Consider the following 20,354-nt stretch of genomic DNA (forward strand, 5'->3'; position numbering starts at 1 on the left):
CTTTTACAAAACAAATGTTCTCTTAAAAGTTATTTAAGTTTTGGCTGTACTTTTTGACAAGTAATTTTTGGGGTGTGAAAATGCTACATTTTGAACATGGGATCATCTATGTGTAAACTATTAAATGTGTTATTAAATGTATAATTAAGTGTTCAGTCTATAAGCATGTACAAGTACTTGACGAACTGCAGACAAAGCAGGATCATGTTTGTGTATGTGATTAACTGACCTTACAGGTTTGAACTTAACATAAAAAAACCTGTAGCAAATGCTGACATAAGGTCAAAAACATCTTTAGTTCAACTTTAGTTCAGGGTTTACTAAGATGGTTTTAAGCTGGTTTGGGTTTTTACAGAGTGAAGTTCGCATTTAGTTTGAGCAAACTACGTTTTTGGGCTCTAGAAGGCCAAGGTTTTTGATTGGGTTTCACCGTCATGGTAACTTTAGCTACAGGCCTAACCTGCCACATGTTATCTGTTTTTAGTTAAAAATACAGTGCAATGGTTTGTATTACACTTTTAAAAGAGTTTTTGCAATTGTTTTGTAAAATATGTTCTTATTCATACTCTGCCTGAGCTTTGGTTGCACTTGGGGATTTTACCAGCAACCACATGAAAAAAATACTGTCGATGCACAGTAAATACTACAGTGTTTTTGAATGATAGCATGGTTTCCGCTACATTCCTTCATCCATGGCGGGGCACCATGCCAAAATTCATCCCACCATGGCTACATAACATCTTCTCATTCAAAACATGAAATTTTTTTAATAGTGGGTGAAATTGCCATACACGCGCTTATAACCTCCCGGTTGGACTATTGCTAGATTTTTAACAAAAAAGCCAGAAATATGCACATGTCACTCCTATTTTGAGATCTCTCCATTGTTACCGTTGACACAAAGAATCGAATTCAAAATCCTTCTCCTTGTGTATAAAGCCCTACATGGTCTGGGCCCTCAATATTTATCCCAACTGATTGGTATTTACACTCCATCCAGACACTTGCGTGCCGCTAATCAGTTTTTATTAAAAGTTCCAAAGGCCCACCTCAAAAGTAGGGGCGAACATGCTTTTGCCATAGCAGGTCCTCACCTCTGGAACGCGCTGCCATTAGAACTAAAAAAGGCTTTGTCACTGCCTATTCTTAACTCTAAGTTAAAGACTCATTTATTTTCTAGGTCTTTTAAAGCATAAGTCCTTCCCTTTAGGGGGGGGGGGGGATCAAAACAGTCATGTTCTTAATCTTGTTTAGTGTGGTCAACTGTGGAAGCATCTTTTAATTAGGTAAAATTTCTATTTCTATTTTTTTGCTCTTGTTAGAGTTACACTCTCTATGTTCTTTCCTATTATGTGCCTAATGCTGTTACTGTTTTTATGCTCATATCGTTCACTTGTTTTTTCTCTGTTAAGCACTTTGTGCAGCCTTGTGGCAGTTGGAAACGTGCTATATAAGTAAATTGAACTTGAACTTGATGCGCTATAGGTGAATTGAATAATCTAAATTGGCTGTAGTGCATTAGTGTGTAAATGATTGTGTTTGGATGCTGGGTTGCAGCTGGAAGGGCATCCACTGCCTAAAACATATGCTGGATAAGTTGATGGTTCATTCCGCTGTGGTGACCTCTGATGAATAAAGGGACTAAGCCGAAAAGAAAATGAATGAATGAATGAATAAATTTGGTTTAATAAATGATTAATAAATGCTGTACATGTATTGTTCATTATTAGGTCATGTTAGTACATACATTAACTCAGTGTTTCTCAACCCTGTTCCTGAAGGCACACCAACAGTCCACATTTTCAACCTCTCCCTAATCAAACACAACTGAATCATCTGATCATAACATCAGAAGAGACTCCAAAACCTGAAGTTAATGGGTCAAATAACGGAGACATCCAAAATATGTACTGTTGGTGTGCCTCCAGGAACAGGGTTGGGAAACACTGCATTAACTAATGAAGCCTCATTGTAGAGTGTGGCCAGTGTTGCTAACACCATGTCATGCTAACTCTACCAACTATTTTTCAAGAGTTCACACTTAGCTGATGATTGATTATAAAGCTTGTTTGGCATGCTGTCATGGGAGAGAGCCCTGAGCTCATAAGATCCTTGAGCCCGGGGTTCCCTCCCGTTTGCAAGGCGAGAGGGGAGATTGAGCGCAGATAGATCTTGAGAACTCCCCTGCTGTAGTAGCTAATGAACAGTGACTGCTCTTAAGAGACAACTACTTACTAGGAGCATGTCTATGGTGCCAATTTGGATTAGTCAATTAATTTAAGTTGCATGTTTTTGGACGGTGGGAGGAAACCAGGGAACCCGGGGGAAACCCAGATGAGCACAACGTGTAAACTCTGCACAGAAATGTCAGCTGGCTTGGTAAGGACTAGAACCAGTGACGTTCTTGCTGTGAGGCTACAGTGCTAACCACTGGGTCACCGTGCCACCCATCTAGGAAAGGAGGAGGAATAGGGGTGGAAGAGGGGGATTCATCAAAACGAAGATGGTTGTTATATGGAACTTAGGGTATTTATAGTGGCTTAGGAATCGTCTGATTGGTGAATCCTAAACTGAATAATGCAGGACCGTCTGCAAGCAATCATAAGCACGTGATCCTCTCGAAATTAGTTTATAAATAAACTTTACGCATCATCATGGATAATATGATTCAAATACAACTTGTCGAAAAGAAAAAAATAGACACTTACATTGAAGAGGAGTGCTGGTACAGGAGTGTATCGCTCAGTGTGGATCAGACTTAAGCTGATGGGAAGGTGGCCTTCTCTCGCCCCAACAAAAAACAACCTAACACCCAGAACAGAACTTCCACTACATGCAAATATCAACATTTGAAAGCCCTTATTGAATAAAACTGAACCAAAACGTTACCTGGAGGCGGCAATGATGGAAGCGTTGAGTCCTCCATAGCAAGACATGGCCACGGCGATTGGGACGATCCAATTTATAGGCCCAAGCACTTGATTTCCAAATGTCTACAGATTGAGAAACAAGCTGAAGGTTAAATTAAATGGCTTTGCTGGCAATACACTAAACTCATACAGAATAAACACTGCATATTTGATACTCTGAAAGACTCTTACTACAGCCACTGCATCACTACCCATGAAAGAAGGCATGTCCAGAACTGCGTAGTATGCAACATTTGTCAGCAGGTAGATGATGGTCACGATCGGCATGGAGACGGCTATAGCGATGGGGAGATTTCTGTCAATGATCAAGGAGAACATTTAAAAATAGTTCACCCAAAAATGACAATTCTGTCATCATTTGCTCACCATTGACTTGTCAATTTGGGTTTTCACAAGAGAAGATATTTTTGAAGGATGTTGATAATGTAACCATTGACATCCATAGTAGGAACAACAAATTCTATGAAAGTCAATGGCTAGTGGTTTCCAACATTCTTCAAAACATCTACTTAATATATGTTTGGCGAATTATCCCTTTAAAAACTAGAGTATTTGGAAAGTCCTTTCAGCTAAGTAAATAGATAAATATGTGAACGCTGAGGAAGAAATAAGCTTAAAAATCTTGCAATTCGCTTTAGCTATTGTTAAAATGTTAAGGCCCAATCCCAATTCTATTTTTGTACCACTACCCCTTCCCCTTTAAACAGAGTGTGAAGGGGAAGGGCTTCAAAATTTACCCCTAAGAAATGGGACACCATTTCCGAGCTCTTGCTTAATATGAGATCAGACGATCGTGACTGCTGTAGTTATTCCAGTTGTGTTATTTTTTTGGTATTTTTCTTCAGGCAATCACTGAAGGCATTCATCATGTTATCATAACGATATAATCTGGCAATAATATTGTAACTGTACTGATATTCATCTGTAAACAGACGAAAACAACATTAACATTATAGCAGACACTGTAAAAAGCTCATTCCCAGCCACTAGACTTTTCTGACAGGGTATTCGAGCATCATCGAGTGTCAGAATGTTGTGGGACTGCTGTACAGGAGTTATTATTATGGATTATAGATAGCGAAATTTAGCGGGTTTTATTTTAGCGGTTTTTCTAAAAAGCATGATGGTAAAACACGAACGCGGTTATGAATATATTAAAACATATGCGAATTTGTGCATCTCCTTACTTCCGGGTGCAGCTATGGTGCCGTTGTGGCTGGTGTATTCTGGGAAATTTCTTACCCCTTGGTTTCAAGTGTGATCCTGAAAAATCTCAGTTCGAAAATCTCAGTATCTAGCCCTTCCCCTTAGCCCTACGCCTTCAAGCTGAAGAGAATTGGGACACCCCTACCCCTTCACGTGAATGCGCAAAACGAGGGGTAAGGGGATCACTAAGGAGTAGAATTGGGATTGGGCCTAAGTGTCCCTAATATGCTATCCCAAATTTTCATATATAATAATAATAATAATAATAATAATAATAATTTAGTATAATAACGTTGCTGTATTTTGAATGTAGAAGATTTGAAAAGATTCACGGATCAATATGGAGTAAAAATGGAGTTACTCCTTTTTAAAAAGATTTGATTCAAAACAGCTTGAAGCAGGTTGCCAGTAATTCCTTACGTCTTAATTCACGCACAAACCAAGGTTTTAAATGAATTAGCAAAATGCCAGACTGTGGTGTGTGTTATTCACTAATCAATGCCTACTTTGACCCTTAAATACTGTAGTTGTAGATGATGACTGAAAGAATTTGACTTGTGTTGTTGCTACTGTAGATGGAACTGTATTGTTTGTGCTATGAAAGTACATACAACTACTAGTCCACGTTGGATTTTCTATACAGTGCTCAGCATAAATGAGTACACCGTCTTTTGAAAATATATATATTTTATCCATTTCTCAATAAATATAGGCAATAATATTTGGTGCATTTAAACAAATCATTTTATTAGGCGACGCAGTGGCGCAGTAGGTAGCGCTATCGCCTCACAGCAAGAAGGTCGCTGGTTCGAGCCTCGGCTGGGTCAGTTGCCGTTTCTGTGTAGAGTTTGCATGTTCTCCCTACGTTTGCGTGGGTTTCCTCCGGGTGCTCCGGTTTCCCCCACAGTCCAAAGACATGCGGTACAGGTGAATTGGGAAGGCTAAATTGTCCGTAGTGTGTGTGAGTGAGTGAGTGTGTATGGATGTTTCCCAGAGATGGGTTGCGGCTTGAAGGGCATCTAAGTAAAACATGTGCTGGATAAGTTGGTGGTTCATTCCGCTGTGGCGACCTCGGATTAAGAAAGGGACTAAGCTGAAAAGACAATGAATGAATGAATAAACCATTACATCTATAAATATAACAGTCTGGTCACCGAAAACCCTTTCGGAATAGAAAGATAATACAATTAAATTCAAACAAGTTAAAGAAAAAAGAAATGACAAACTATCCAATTTCAACTAAACTTGATTGTTTTTATGTTTTTCTTGATTTTTCCAATTTATTCCAATTTAATTTAATATTTTTTCCTAAACATATTAATTTGAGTATAATATAAATACAAAATACTACATATATATAATTTGCGCATATATATAACTGCACATTTTTGTTTCAGCTGATTCTAAAAACATGATTCATTTGATTGCAAATCACTGATGATTCCTAATTTCACACAAAAAAGTTTGTAAAAAACAGTTTTTATACTAATGCTAATGTGACAATATCCAGTACAAATGTATAATTCACCCAAAAATGTAACCTTTGCCACCATTTACTTATTCCCTTGATTTGTTCTAAACCAGTTTGAGTATTTCTGTTTTGTTGAACACAAAAAGATATTTTAAAGAGTGTCGAACCAAAGTATTTGTTTTTCATACTTCAGAAGTGAACAATTCCCAGCTTTCTTCAAAATATCTTCCTTTGTGTTCAACAGAACAAAACTATTCGAACTGATTTGGAACAAATCAAGGATGAGTAAACAATGACAGAACTTTCATTTTTAGGTGAAAAATCCCTTTAAAGCATGAAAATGGATATGGCACCTCTCAGGATTCTTGATCTCCTCTGTAACAAAATTGAGCGTGTCCCAGCCTGAGTAGGAGAACAGCGCTGAATAAAGAGCCAGAGCAATGCTGCCCGCCTCAGTCGAAGAACCCTCGAATGCATTATTTAAGTTTTTTGTTTCTCCTGTGGTACACGTGAAAAACAAGAGAGAAAATTACACAACTCAGCTGTACACCCTGGGATCAATTCGGTATTAGTCTATACAAACGTCAAAAGCTTTTTAGGTGCAGCCTGAGCAATAATTAAAAACTACTTCCTTGTTCATGCAATCTCAATGTGATTTACTGTAACAAATCCATCTGAATATGATCAGTGTTGTGCAATTCCATGCAAATGTCAACCTTGCCATGAAAAAATGTAAGTTTTCACCAAAATAATGAAACCCCTTTTTGGTTTTTTTGTGTAGGCTTGTATTTTACAGTACTTAAAATCTCAGAAATGTCTCTGTCGATGCTTTCAAACATCAAATGTTATTATATTTGATTTACCAAAATCACACAAGTGGCAATTTCACATTTGTCACTTCCATAAAAAAGCATTTTTCCTCATCCAAATCCAAATGTTAAATTAAATAAAATCATTTTTGGTCTATAGTGAGCCAACTCTTATACGTTTGATTAGCAAAAATTCTTTTCGGTTGTGCACATTAATTCACAGAATTTCTACAAAGTATATTGTATACTGTAAACTCACAATTTTTTTGGTCACATCCATAATGCATGTTTATTTTCATAATTTATTTTCATTTTAGATTAAAAATATAAACAAAAATGTACATATTGATATATTTCTGATCCAATAACTCTGTGGTTAGTTGCTTCAGAAAATATAAACCGATGTTTCAATATAACGTTAGCATATACTTTCTCTGTGAATTTATGCTAAGATTTTAGTGCAAATGTCTCATCCATAACACTTGAATTGCTTTGTTACCGTTAATGATCTTAATGATGCCCACAGTGATGACGAGGAGCAGAGACATGATTTTGGCGTATGTGAAAACATCCTGAACCAAAGTGCCCCACTTTACGTAAGCACAGTTTATGAAGATGAGAATACCTGTGGAAAGAGGAGGAACACATTAAGCACATTTTGAAATGAGCCACGGGAGTGTAAACACCAGAGGCGTCGCTAGACCCCATTTACTGGGGCACGTGCCCCAGTAGAAATCGTTAGTGCCCCAGTAAATGCTTTGAGATACGATTTACTTTGTATTTATTAAGAGTGGTAATTCCAGTGGTAATTCCAGGTAATTCCAGAATACGCACCGCTCCTGCTTGACGCTGACGCACTTCTTTGCTCCCGGTGTCCCGGTTGTGAACATGCACATCGAAAAATAACCACGATTTGTGAAACTTGCGTTGTGAAACTGGCTTATGCGGGGTGTCGGCACACAGTGAGCTTTGCAAGTCGACAAAATAAAGTCTAAATAATATGGTGGTGATACAATCTTATTTAGACTAAGCATTGCTCCTGATAGATTTTTTGTATGAAGCAAAAAAGGGATGAGGGACTAAGACAACGCAACTGATAATTGCGTAAACATTTTTTTTTTGTATTCTATAGAGTTGTTTATAGAATTTTATTCTAATGAAATTAATATTCTTGCAAAGGATTTCTTAAATTATCTTAGCATCACTCCAGCTGTGTCTTTAGATTGTTTTCCAGTTACATTTAGGATTAATTTCTGTTATTTATTTAGAATTATACCTGTATAATAACAATACTGTTATTTATTTACATATTTATGTTTTGTTAAAACATATAATTTGTTATTTATTTATTCATTTATTTTTTTTTTTTTTTGAGGGGGAGCTGTGCCCCAGTAGAGCTTCATGTCTAGGAACACCCCTGGTAAACACATTTAACATTACACTTTAAAAAATGCTGGGTTCTACACAATCACTTTGTGTTGGGACAACGTGAATGAATTAAGTAACTTGTTTATTTTTTACAAATTTGTGTACGCTTTAGTCAGAAGATCTTTAGAGTTTTTTGTATTTTTTTTCAGCAGACACTTTCTCTGAATATATGATACAATTTGGTGTTGCAGTATTAAACTTTTCTTAAAAATAAAAAGATAAAAATTGTAGTTTTTTTATAAATGTGAATTAATTACACCATGGTTTCCGCTACATTCATTCTTCAGTGGCGGGGTGCCAAAATTCATCCCACCATGGCTACATTACAGCTTCTCATTCTAAAAATTCAGCCGTCGCACCTAAATGTATTAAAAGGTAAGTGAGTTATAACAGCGTGAACTTCTGTAATCGTAATAATGCTGTGTGTTATTTGTTTAACCTTTAAGGTGACGTGCTGACTGACTGACAGGTGCGTGATGCGTGAGGCTAGCAAACACGCCGTAGCTTTCAGTTATGATGAACACAGTTTCTATATTTATACATTATAGATAAAGGTATATGGCTCTGCATACAATGACTTTATCTTGCTGGAGTTTATATCGGTTTCACTTTACTTCAGGGCGCTTCAATGCTGCTCTGTAGGTCTATTGGAGACATTCCTAAATATTCCTAGCAAATCTAATAAATGTTGGAGACATACTAATCACATAAATGCAGTAAATCACATTTTAGAAAAATTTATTTGAGAGCGCACAAGAAAATCTGCACTTGAGCAGCGTATATTTGAGGGCATCCAAAAAGTTTTGTGCGATCTCGACTTGTAATGCTGCGCTTACAACATTTGTCAATGAAAAACGTTTTGATTGACACAATTGATTTGTGTTGGGACAACGTGAAGGAATTAAAGGTGCTTTATGTAAGTTTTTGACTCTTCTAAAGCATAAAAATACCATAATATGCAGATATTTAAGAAACATGCTAGGTGAACATGTTTATCTAAAAAACAATTCTAGTTTCAGATATTCTGCTTTGAAAATGTGTGTTACGTGCTGGAACGTCTGTCTTTGTTTTGGTTCTTTTAACCTTTGGAATGCTAGCTTAGTCAACTATATTTCAGCCCCAACCCCAGGTTGCGTTGGTGGAAAACCGCGTATTTCATTCATTCAGTCAGGAAGGCTCTCAAAGTGTGCATCGCAACCGAAATGCAACCGAAGTGGACCTCTGTAGTTCCACATGAGGTTATTAATTATCAAACAATATAAATATTAGGAGAGTAAACATCAGGTGAGCAGGTTACATTGTAACCCTGTGTCATAACAACATGCTACGAGATTTGCAGTGATAAGCAATTTGGCTGTTTGCACCAGTTGAAACATGACAGAAATTTAAATACAGCCATTCAGAAGCACAGAATATGTGCACTCACTGCACTCCATAGAAATGGTAAAGATTATAATCGAATTAATACATATTAAACCTCTTTAACATTATTAAATGTAGATGCTGAATCACTGATATGTGTTGGCTTGCACTGAGTCACAGTTCTAAAGTTCAATTTCAAAAGGTTTATTTTCAAGATCTGAGGTGAACTATCTGCTGCTGCTTTCAGTGGTATGGCAATAAATGTCATGTAAAATGGCATTCAAACTCACATTATTAGCATTTAACACTGAATAAAGCACATGAGCTGTGTCTAAGGTAAACATTGTCAGGTTTCTGTTGTTCAGCTGAAAGAAATAGAAGCCATTTCTAAAATATTAATTTCAGGTTATAACAAAAATTCATTTTAATATGGAAAATATTAATTTTTTTAAGCATTCACACTTAGCTCAAGATTTATACATAGCTTGTTTGGCATGCTGTCCCGGGAGAGAGCCCTGAGCTCAAGGGATCCTCAGGCCCAGGGCTCCCCCCTTTCACAGGGCGAGGGGAGATTGAGCTCAGGTCGATCTCAAAACTCCCCAGCTGCTGAGGCTAAGGTGAATTTCCTGAGAGTAAGACATTAGAGAAAAGATTGAGGCGTATTTTATCAAAGAAATACCAGATGGCCCAGCGAGGACCCGACGCCATTGGAATTCATGCTGTGAGGCAACAGTGCTAGTCACTGGGCCACCATGCCGCCCATTCTGGATAAAGGTGGAAGAAGGGGAGGAGAGGGGTTTCCATCCAGACGAAGATAGTTGTAGAAAGGAAATGAGGATGTATAGTGACTTGGGATCCTTTGATTGGAGGATCGTGATTAGCTAATGTGGGCCAGCTGGTTCAATCATGAGCATGCGCTCCTCTCAAAATTAGTTTAATATTAAACTTCATATCACGTGCCGTTGCTTTTATTTAGAACACAATTTAAATCTGTCCGAGGCTCGATTGTAAGGCACAGTTCTGTTGATGTCGTCAATCTAGCAACCTGCGAGACCACTGGGTGTCAAACTTACATACTGCAACTTTAAGTTAGTTATTAAGTTAAGTTATTGGTTTTCACAAATTTAAGTAGATTGTACATAAAATGATTAAGTTGTCTGGGGAAAAAACAATTGTGTTGTTTCAGCTCATTTTAAACAAGTAGTTTGAACAAACAGCAAACATTTTTTGGGTGTATACAGTGCGTTAGATAAAAGTATTATACTGTGTAAGATTAAAAGTAGGTCATTCAAAATGAATCAAGTGTCCTTTATCATATCATTGGTGGTTTTGGTCGGTCTCAAAGATATTTGTAATGATTAAAATAATCACTTTTTGTACTAAGGGTTTGTACTATATTCTTGGAAAGAGCCAGAGTTAATCTTAGGTTTGTGTGTGTTTTTACAGACTGTCCTCATGCAGTGTAGACTGTGTCCCTGCTTTCTGAGAACACATTTAGCTCTGTCTGGAAACTGTGTGAAAGCAACAGCTGCTAAGAAGGAAAGGGAAAGAAAAAAACGTCTCCTGTGTCTTGTCTGTTAGAGCAGTGAAATCTGGGCAAATCAGAAAAATAAGTGCCACAATTACCTGTTTCGGTTTCATTTTGCTCAAACTTTTGGTTTGGTTGAACGAGGGATTTGGGAAACATATTCTATAAAAATATGTATTTTTCATTGTTGTAGTATGCTTTACAAGACAACAATGTTCAACTTCGCAATTAGAAAAAGTTTAATTCTATGCAGGGGCGGATTGGCCATCTGGCAATTCTGGCAAATGCTACAAGGGCCGGACCATTTTTTAAATGTGGGCTGGTCAGTTTTTTTATTTTATTTTTATTTCTTAATATGTATTGTTTTTACATGCAGGCAGCTTTTATCTCTTGCAAGATGTGAATATTATGATGATGATGATGATGAGAGGGGGGCCGATCCAATCAAAGGTTATGCGTGCGCAATCAAAATCTGGCAAGAATGTCAAACAAACAGTCAGTGCAACACAAGCTAAATTCAGAGATGGACTGTTAAAAAAGGAAAGGCAGTGCCGAAAAACTCCAAGAAAGCAAATATAAGGGCGCTAAAATCAGACACTGCCAAATACATAAAATTAACCAGCCTAATCTCACGAGAAAACGTAAGTATTTTACGTTTTGTCAGTTTAGTGGCTAATTTGTATGATTTCGTTTGTCGTACGTAAATGTAAGATTTTAAAAAGGAGGCGTGGCACCCTACACCACCCCTAAACCCAATCGTCATTGGTGGATGAGCAAATCATACAAAATTGTACGAATTAGATTGTACAAATTGATACGAATTAGCCACTAAATCAAAAAGTTACAAATTGTCATGAGATTGTGTTGAATTAACTGAAATATTCTCAAAAGGTTTCAATTCCACTGCTGCATCAGAGGACAGTATAGCGCGGTAGAGAAGGTAAGACGAAAACAGAAAATATACTTCTAAGTCATTATACTAAAATATATTAAGTAATTTTGACACCATTCACACTACTTCCGACAGTCTTCGGACAGTTTATGACAGCAACCCACACTGTACTTAATAGTAAGCTTAGCGTAGAACTCCCGTACATTTTAAAACATCATTATCAGCAGATTACATGGGATTTAGGATACACAGACTGCTGTATGCTACTGTACTAGCAATATAGTCTAACATGCAAAATAAACTAGCTATAGCCATAGTACTGTAGGCATTTGTAATGAACTCTGAATACATAGCTATTCTTTAAAGTAAAATATTAAATACATGCATAGGTTACAGTATGTAATTAATCCTTAGGTAGGGTCACAGAGAATGAAAACACTGCAGAGAATGACATATATAGGTACTTGTGAATAAATGTATGCTGGAGTGTTGCTATAGTGCTGCATGTCAATTTGTGTGTAAAGGTGTGTGTGTTTGTGATACACATTCACAGGTTACTCCTATCATCAGTAATAGCAGACAAACAACATAGACAGCACACGGACTCTACAAGATTATTTATATAACATTCTACAAGATTATCTATTAGACTATTTTTGAATTAGTTTTTACTGTATGTATAAATTTGTTACAAACGGGTTGTTTTTGTTCTAGTCACATACAGTTGAAGTCTGAATTATTAGCCCCTCTGTTTATTTTTTTTCCCAATTTCTGTTTAACGGAGAGAAGATTTTTTTAACACATTTCTACACATAATAGTTTTAATAACTCATTTCTAATAACTGATTTATTTTATCTTTGCCATGATGACAGTAAATAATATTTTACTAGATATATTTCAAGACACTTCTATACAGCTTAAAGTGACATTTTAATGCTTAATAAGGTTAATTAGGTTAACTAGGCAGGTTAGGGTAATTGGGCAAGTTATTGTATAAGGATGGTTTGTTTTGTAGACTATCGGAAGAAAATATAGCTTAAAGGGGCTAATAATTATGACCTTAAAATGGTTTTAAAAAATGTAAATCTGCTTTTATTCTAGCTGAAATAAAACAAATAAGACTTTCTCCAGAAGAAAAAATATTATCAGACATACTGTGAAAATTTCCTAGCTCTGTTCAACATCATTTGGGAAATATAAAAAAAAATTCAAAGGGGGGCTAATAATTCTGACTTCAACTGATGTTTAAATGTCTATTACATACGGTACAGCTTATATTATTTCATCATCTGTACACCAATATAAGTAGTGAATGTGGGTGTCCGTGGATGGGGCTGTGTCTGTGTGGTAATGTGGGCTGGTGTGGCTACAGTGCCAGGGCTGAATTTTTGTCCCAGTCCGCCCCTAATTCTACGTTATTTCAACACAATCTCACTTCAATTCATAACTTTTTGATTCAGCAGCTAAATTATATTATTTTTAACGATTATATTTTGTACAATTTGCTCAATTTGCTAGGGTTAGGGGTGGGGTTTGAAGACATGTTTCCTTTGTTAGTTTGTTTTCTTACGAATGAAATCCTATGAATTTGTACAAATTAGCCACATATTTGTACGTAAAAGTATGTAAAATAGTTACGTTTCCTCGTTAGGTCAGACTGACTTTCATTCTTTGTAATTATTTAAGAGCGATGCTAACTATTTTAAATGAAATAAATTTCTTCACCCATTTTTTGTCAGGGTACACAACAGGAGCCACCGACAAAATACAGTAGCATAGTTTTTGTCAGCCTGATCTCACGAGAAAACGTAAGTATAGTTTAGTGGTCGTACGAAATTGTACGATTTTAAAAAGGAGGCGTGGCACCTAACCCCACCCCTAAACCCAACCGTCATTGGCGGATGAGCAAATCGTACTAAATTGTATGAATTAGATTGTACGAATTCGTACGAATTAGCAACTAAATCAAAAAGTAACGAATTGCCATGAGATTGTGTTGGTTTTTGTACATGTATGATGCCATGTTAGTTTACACTGCAATGCAGAGATTAGAGCTGCTGGATTTACAACACGTTACTTAATCAATGTCTTCTAACTACATGAAAGAAAGTGCTTGTTTAACTGGGAGAAGAGTAGAACTAACATTCTAGTAATCTAAACCGTGTGTATCTAATGTGAATAAAGCACGTTGTCCATTGACACACCTCCTTTTAAAAATTTTACATTTATTTCCGAATGAAATTGTATGAATTTGTACGAATTGGCCACTTTTCCGCACACAAAAGTATGTGAAATAGTTACACTTCCTCGTTAGATTGGACTGGCTTCCATTCTTTGTAATTATTTGAAAATGATGCTGACTATTCTGAATGAAAATCATTTCTACACCCATTTTTTTTCGGGGTACACAACAGAAGCTACCAACAAAATACACAATGATACATGTATGTCCATAATATTCTTTGAAATATAAAACAATTTTCATTACCATTGTATTACCCTGAGAGTACATGTCATGTGTAAGACCGAGGTTGCTGATCTTTCACCCAGATACGAGTGTCTGCAACAGTCAAGCCAGCTGAGTCACAAAAAATATTTGTGCACAACATAAATAGTTTGGTCTGGATCTTGAAGCGCCACAACAACGAGCAGCAACACACAGCAGTTTAAAAATATATAACATGGATGCCTGGACTAGGACTTGCTGAGATATGTGCTCAACATATGTGCTTGAATAGACAGGTCATAAATAGTGGCCTACAGATATTTTATGCAATACAGATCATCTTTGGTTTTCTGTGTTTCCAACACTATCTTGAGGCAATTCGTAACTTTTTGATTTAGTTGCGTAATTTGTATTCATTTGTATGATTTATTTAGTCATCCGCCAATGACGGTTGGGTTTAGGGTGGGGTTATGGACATGCCTCCTTTAAAAAAAAACATATTTTAAAAAATCGAATCAAATTAAATTGTATAAATTGGCACTTTTCTGACAAAATGTAAAATAGTTACAATTCCTCGTGAAATTCCTGGTTTTTCATCCATTTTCCAGGGACAGTTCACACAAAAGTGAAAATGTTCTCAGTATTTATTCACACTTGAGTGGTTCTCAACTTTTATGAACACAAAACAAGATATTCTGAAGAATGTTGGAAATAAACAGCCATTGACATCCAAAGAGGAACCAAACAAAAATAAACATCAATGAGAGTTTTTCCAACGCAATCTCACGGCAGTTTGTAACTTTTTGATTTAGTTGCGTAATTCGTATTCATTTGTACGATTTCTTTTGTACATTTTAGTACGATTTATTTACTCATTCCCCAATGATGATTGGGTTTAGGGCTGATGTTTGGGATCTTGACTCGAATCAAATTAAATGGTATGAAATATCCAATTTTTTTGACTATACTACAAAAATAGTATTTTTCCTCATGAAATCGGCCTGGTTTTTCTTTCATTTTAAGGGCATAATTCATCCCAAAAGTAAAAATATACACAGTATTTATTTACACTCTAGTGGTTTCACACTTTTATAAACACAAAACAAGATATTCTGAAGAATGTTGGAAAAAAAGCCACTGACATCCAAAGAGGAACCAAAAATACCATGGACATCAATGGGAGTTTTTCCAACACAATCTTACGGCAATTTGTAACTTTTTGATTTATACGATTTTACGATCTCTTTTGTATATTTTAGTATGATTTATATACTCATACCACTTTTTCTTTTTGAATGTTTTTTCCTCATGAAATTGGCCTGGTTTTTGTTCCATCTTAAAGGAATAATTCATCTAAAAACTGAAAATATAATCAGTATTTATTCACAATCAAGCGTTTCTAAACTTTTATAAACACAAAACAAGATATTCTGAAGAATGTTGACAAAAAATCATCCATAGTAAGAGCCAAAAATACTATGAAAGTCAATTTTTCTGACATATTTTGGTAGATCTTGCTTTGTATTCAACAGAAAAAGAAACTTACAAAGAAACAGGAATGAAACAGGTTTGAAGTAAATGAAGGTTGAGTAAATTTCATTTTCCCTGTAGCACATACAGTATACAGTCCCTCTTGCTTAATCATGAAAGTAACTGTCATGTCCAAACTGAATGAATATGTAACTTCATCAGGGGTCATGTGAAAATCTCTTGGGAAACTTCATGCTTTAAGGAAGTGCATGCCAACTAGAACCAGAATATAGAAATAATCACTTGAAACTTGTGTTAATGTGTGTGATTCATCAGTGCTCATATTCCAATGAGGTTTTAACAATCGCCAAAATTTCAAAATGGCTAGACTCTTTGTTAATTACGACAAAAAGGAAGAATGCATTTTAAATACACTAATGCACTTATTTAAAAATAATAATATTACTAAAGGCCGTGAAGTGCTTTGAAATGTGCATTTTTTTATTGTTATTTTTTATTTTTAATGTTTGGCGTAATCTCAACTAAAACATAAAGACAGGGCGGGGCAAAGAGTAGCTTCTCCCCTTCAAAAAACAGCCAATAGCGTTTTGTTTTATCACTGCTCTGCCAGTGAGAGTGGTTCAGCTCAAATGAAAAGCAAATGAAAATTGTCTTGAAGGGGCGGGGCATGTCAGATACTAGAAGGCATTTGATTGGTCAGAAGATTTGATTAGAAACTGAAGTATGAGGTGATGTAAAAAAAACAAAAATGGTTGCTCCGGTTTCCCCCACAGTCCAAAGACATACGCTATTCACCTTATTCTCTGCATACTAGTGGGCGCAGCCATTTGAATCTTTTTGGCTCGAGTCGAGACTTCCATTCTCATTAACTTCCATTCATTTTTAGACGTTAAAACATCTTGTTGTGTTGCTTGATGTTGCAAACTGATATTTTCTTATTATATTATTCTACTTTGCCTGTATAGTCATGAACACACTTGATTGTAGAGCAAGTAGATTGACCGTTTTCTGCTGTTTATTATTCCTAGTCATTTCTCCCACATGCAGCTGAATCGGAAGTACTAAAACAATCGCAAAAATGAGCGCACTTCCGCATTAAAGAATAAGGTCAATAGGTGAAGTGAAGTGAGTGTGAATGAGTGTGTATAGATGTTTCCCAGTACTGGGTTGCAGCTAGAACATATGCTGGATAAGTTGGCGGTTCATTCTGCTGTGGCGACCCCTGATTATTAAAGAGACTAAGCTTTTTGGCATTCCTTCCAAGGCTTCCTTCATACCAAACTTTTTTTTAATCATTATTGACAACTTTACAATTTGTATTGTACATTATGTATTTGATTAATGGTTAGTTTTTTTGAAAGCTCAGCTTTGAGCTCATAATTTGTTTTGTTTACAGAGTTTGAGGTTTACAGTATCATTATTATTGACACCTTACAGATGCTGATCTACCTTAAAGTTTGCTTTGATTGTTCAGCGTTTACACTTTACTATGGCACAGACTTTGTAATATTTTATTTATCAAGTTTAAGAGTGTCTTTAACACTTATGTTTATTTTATTATAAGACATAAGAGATAGGATATTTCTGTTAATTTTTTTTTTTTTTTGACAGTTAAAACAGTTTGCCTTAGTAATGTTGGTAAATTAAAATAAAGTGGTTGAATAATAAAAAAATCTTAATATTCCTAAGTAGATTGTAAAAAATATTCAATAATTATCGATACGGAATGATATGAAACATTACATCGTGATATATACAGTGGTGGAAAGAGTACTGAAAAATCATACTCAAGTAAAAGTACCATTACTTGCCTAAAAATGTAGTGCAAGTAGAGTAAAAGTATCTGTTGTAAATATTACTCCAAGTATGAGTAAAAAGTAGCCCTTTCAAAAGTACTCAAGAGTAGTGAGTATTACACTGTTAAATGCTGATGTGTTTACATGTAACTTGAACATGTGTGTGTAAACGTAACATTCTGTAGTGCACATAGTTATTGCCCAGCAGACACACAACGTTTTAAGAGGTTAATATTAGGTTAGATTTAGGTTTTGATGTCAGGTGACCAAAAGTCAATGTCTAACAGCATCTAAGGGCAACATTATTTTGATGTCCAATAATGACATCAAATGACGTTGATATTTGGTTGATTTTAGGTTGTTAGAAAGTGACCAAAATCCAACGTCGAGCCAACAGCTTAAACCACCGTCATATTGATGTCAAATACTGACATTTATTCGTCAGGTATGGCAACCAAAATCTAATGTCTGATAAATGTCTTAATGGTATCGTCCATACAACGTTAAGCTGTAACATTATTAGATGTTGATATCTGGTTGGCTTTAGGTTGGACGTTGACGTTGGCCTGACGTTGAGTTCTGACGTCAACCTGATTTTCATTTCCAAAAAAATGCAACATCCCCATGACGTTAGGGTACAACGTCAATCTGACGTCATGTTGACCTCGTGCCTGCTGGCCGTTTAAGGCCACTTTGGTCATCATACAGTAAACACCAGCCATCCTCTCATCAGTGACATGCATCTAAACAGTCTCTGGGTCAATGTGTGTAAAGATTTTGGACATCTTCTTAATGCTTCACACTTGTAATGCTTCCAAACAGATTGCTGCGATTATAAATCGCTTATGTCTTGAGGTAGTTCATTATGATGCGATTTACCTTCTATGTGTGATTTGATTGGACAGGAATCACAGGATTGATTTTTCTAATCCTCATAGACAAGAAATAATAAAGTAGTGACTGTATGTTGAAGGAAAGTAGTGGAGTGAAAATACCGATACAGCTCTAAAAATTTACTCAAGGGAAAGTAAAAGTACACATTTTTAAAACTACTTAGTAAGTATTTATTTGTTTATTTATTTTTATTTATTTATTTACTTATTTATCGCCCAGCCCTAGTATGTAAAAAAATGTCTAAAAACATGGAGCTAGAAAATCTAGAATCAAACAAAAAGGACCTAAAACTTCTTAAAGCTTATGATAATCTTCTTCTTAATGAATGAGGCTATGTAAAGATTTTTTCTCTCTCTTTCCTAAACCTTTGTTATTGTATTTTCTTGCACTCAATTACAAAAAAAACTCACAGAGACAAGCGGCCGCTATCAGCCTCACAGCGTCGTACGGCGGCTGACAGGTGGGATAGAGAGCCTCCACCAGGTAATTGGCGAATGTGAGCGAGATGACCGCCTGACTGGCTGGCTCCACCAGCAGGATGGATGTCCACAGGCGGATGAAAGCGAGGAAACCCCCGAAGGCCTCCAGGATGTACACGTAACTCGCGCCAGACTTCGGAATGGTAGTTCCAAGTTCTGCGTAACAAAGCGCGCCAAACACGGAGAATATGCCGCCGAGAGCCCAGATGACCAGGGACAGGCCGTATGAAGCGCTGTATATCAGCACTCCCTTGGGCGACACGAAAATGCCCGAGCCAATCATGTTGCCCACGATCAAGCAGATGCCGTTGGTGAGCGAGATCTCCCTCCGCATGACCATCATCTCCTCCTGCGGCTCTGGGCCATTGCAGGCTCCAGACGGTTTCTTCAGATCCAGGTCTTCCTCTGACCCCGGACACAGTTTCTGGCCTAAAGACATCAGTTTTTTCATGCTAAGGGAAAACAGAGGTGAGAAAGCCAGTAAAGCTCATTAAATTCATTCTTATCTTAACAATGGTGGGATTTATTCAGCTTTGACATGGATGGAGAACACAAAATGGGGTAGTTCCCTCAAAGCCTAAAGCTGAAAAACATTCTGTCATCATTTTTTCTTCTGTAAAAAACAAAATAAGTCATTTTTGGGGGAAAAAACCCCTGTCAACATTTAGTTAAATAGACGTAAAACAAGATGAAAGACAGGATCAGCAGGCGAGCGCAGAAACTCCATTAGTAATACTGGGGTAAATAAACTGTCATGCTTTAAAGACATGGCGGGGCGAAATCAGATTCAATGCATGGCTTCCAGTCTGGTTTGAGAACCACTTTATATTGTATATCTATCTGGCAGGAAAAATCACGGATTTGTGAAGAAATTAGACCTCAAACATGGCAAATTTTATGATAGACAGACAGTTCATCGGAAGAACTGAGGCTGGCTGAAATTAAAAGTCTGTGTGCATATACCCCATTGTTACAGGTTTCTAACATTTTTTAAAATGTTGTCTTTGTGTTAAAAACAACAACAACAACAAACTCACGAACGTTTGTCTCCACCTGAAGGTGAGGAAATGTTCAGTTTTGGGTGAACTATCCCTTTAATTTGTAGAGTACAATTGAAGACAAAATTACACAAAAAAATTGTGTTTCAACCCAATTCTAGGTGTAATATGGACTAACCAAACTCTTGGGTTATTGTTTTTAAAATTCAGTAAATAGGATCCAATGTTTTGGGAAAGTATATACTTTACCCAATTTGTTTATCAGGTTTAAATTACCCAGATTTTTTTTAGAGTGTATACAGTTCAAGACAAAATTATTAGCCATCTTCAGTAACTTTTTATTAGTTTTCAAATATTTCTCAAGTGATGGTTAACAGAGCAAGGAAGGACATGCTAACAGGTATTTTCTTTTACATTTTTCTCCAGCATCAAGTCTTATTTCTTTTAGTTTGGCTGAAATAAAAGGAATGTATAGGCTACGTATAATCCAAAGAGCAGTAATCCCTGGTAAAACTTGCTAAACAAGACTTTGTTAAAGATAAAGGTGTTTTTTTTCAGTATTAAGATCTCAGGTAACCACGTATAAACAATTAGCTGAGCTAAACATTACTTGCATTTACATT

The 20,354-nt window shown here is 36.2% G+C and overlaps 1 protein-coding gene across 1 annotated transcript in view; it reads right to left on the reverse strand.

Annotated features, from left to right (window-relative positions):
- The window catches only part of LOC130240533 (Y+L amino acid transporter 2), a 33,189-nt gene that overhangs the window by 11,767 nt on the left and 1,068 nt on the right, over positions 1 to 20,354 (reverse strand). Inside the window, exons 2-7 of the mRNA XM_056472099.1 lie at positions 18,665 to 19,185; positions 6,916 to 7,041; positions 5,961 to 6,105; positions 3,102 to 3,225; positions 2,890 to 2,993; positions 2,709 to 2,805 (exon numbers count right to left, since the gene is read on the reverse strand). Of these exons, the coding sequence (XP_056328074.1) occupies positions 2,709 to 2,805; positions 2,890 to 2,993; positions 3,102 to 3,225; positions 5,961 to 6,105; positions 6,916 to 7,041; positions 18,665 to 19,184 (1,116 nt within the window). The 5' untranslated portion in view covers position 19,185. The remainder of the gene's footprint in view (positions 1 to 2,708; positions 2,806 to 2,889; positions 2,994 to 3,101; positions 3,226 to 5,960; positions 6,106 to 6,915; positions 7,042 to 18,664; positions 19,186 to 20,354) is intronic.

Source organism: Danio aesculapii, chromosome 2 (assembly GCF_903798145.1).
Source record: "Danio aesculapii chromosome 2, fDanAes4.1, whole genome shotgun sequence".
NCBI lineage: Eukaryota > Metazoa > Chordata > Actinopteri > Cypriniformes > Danionidae > Danio > Danio aesculapii.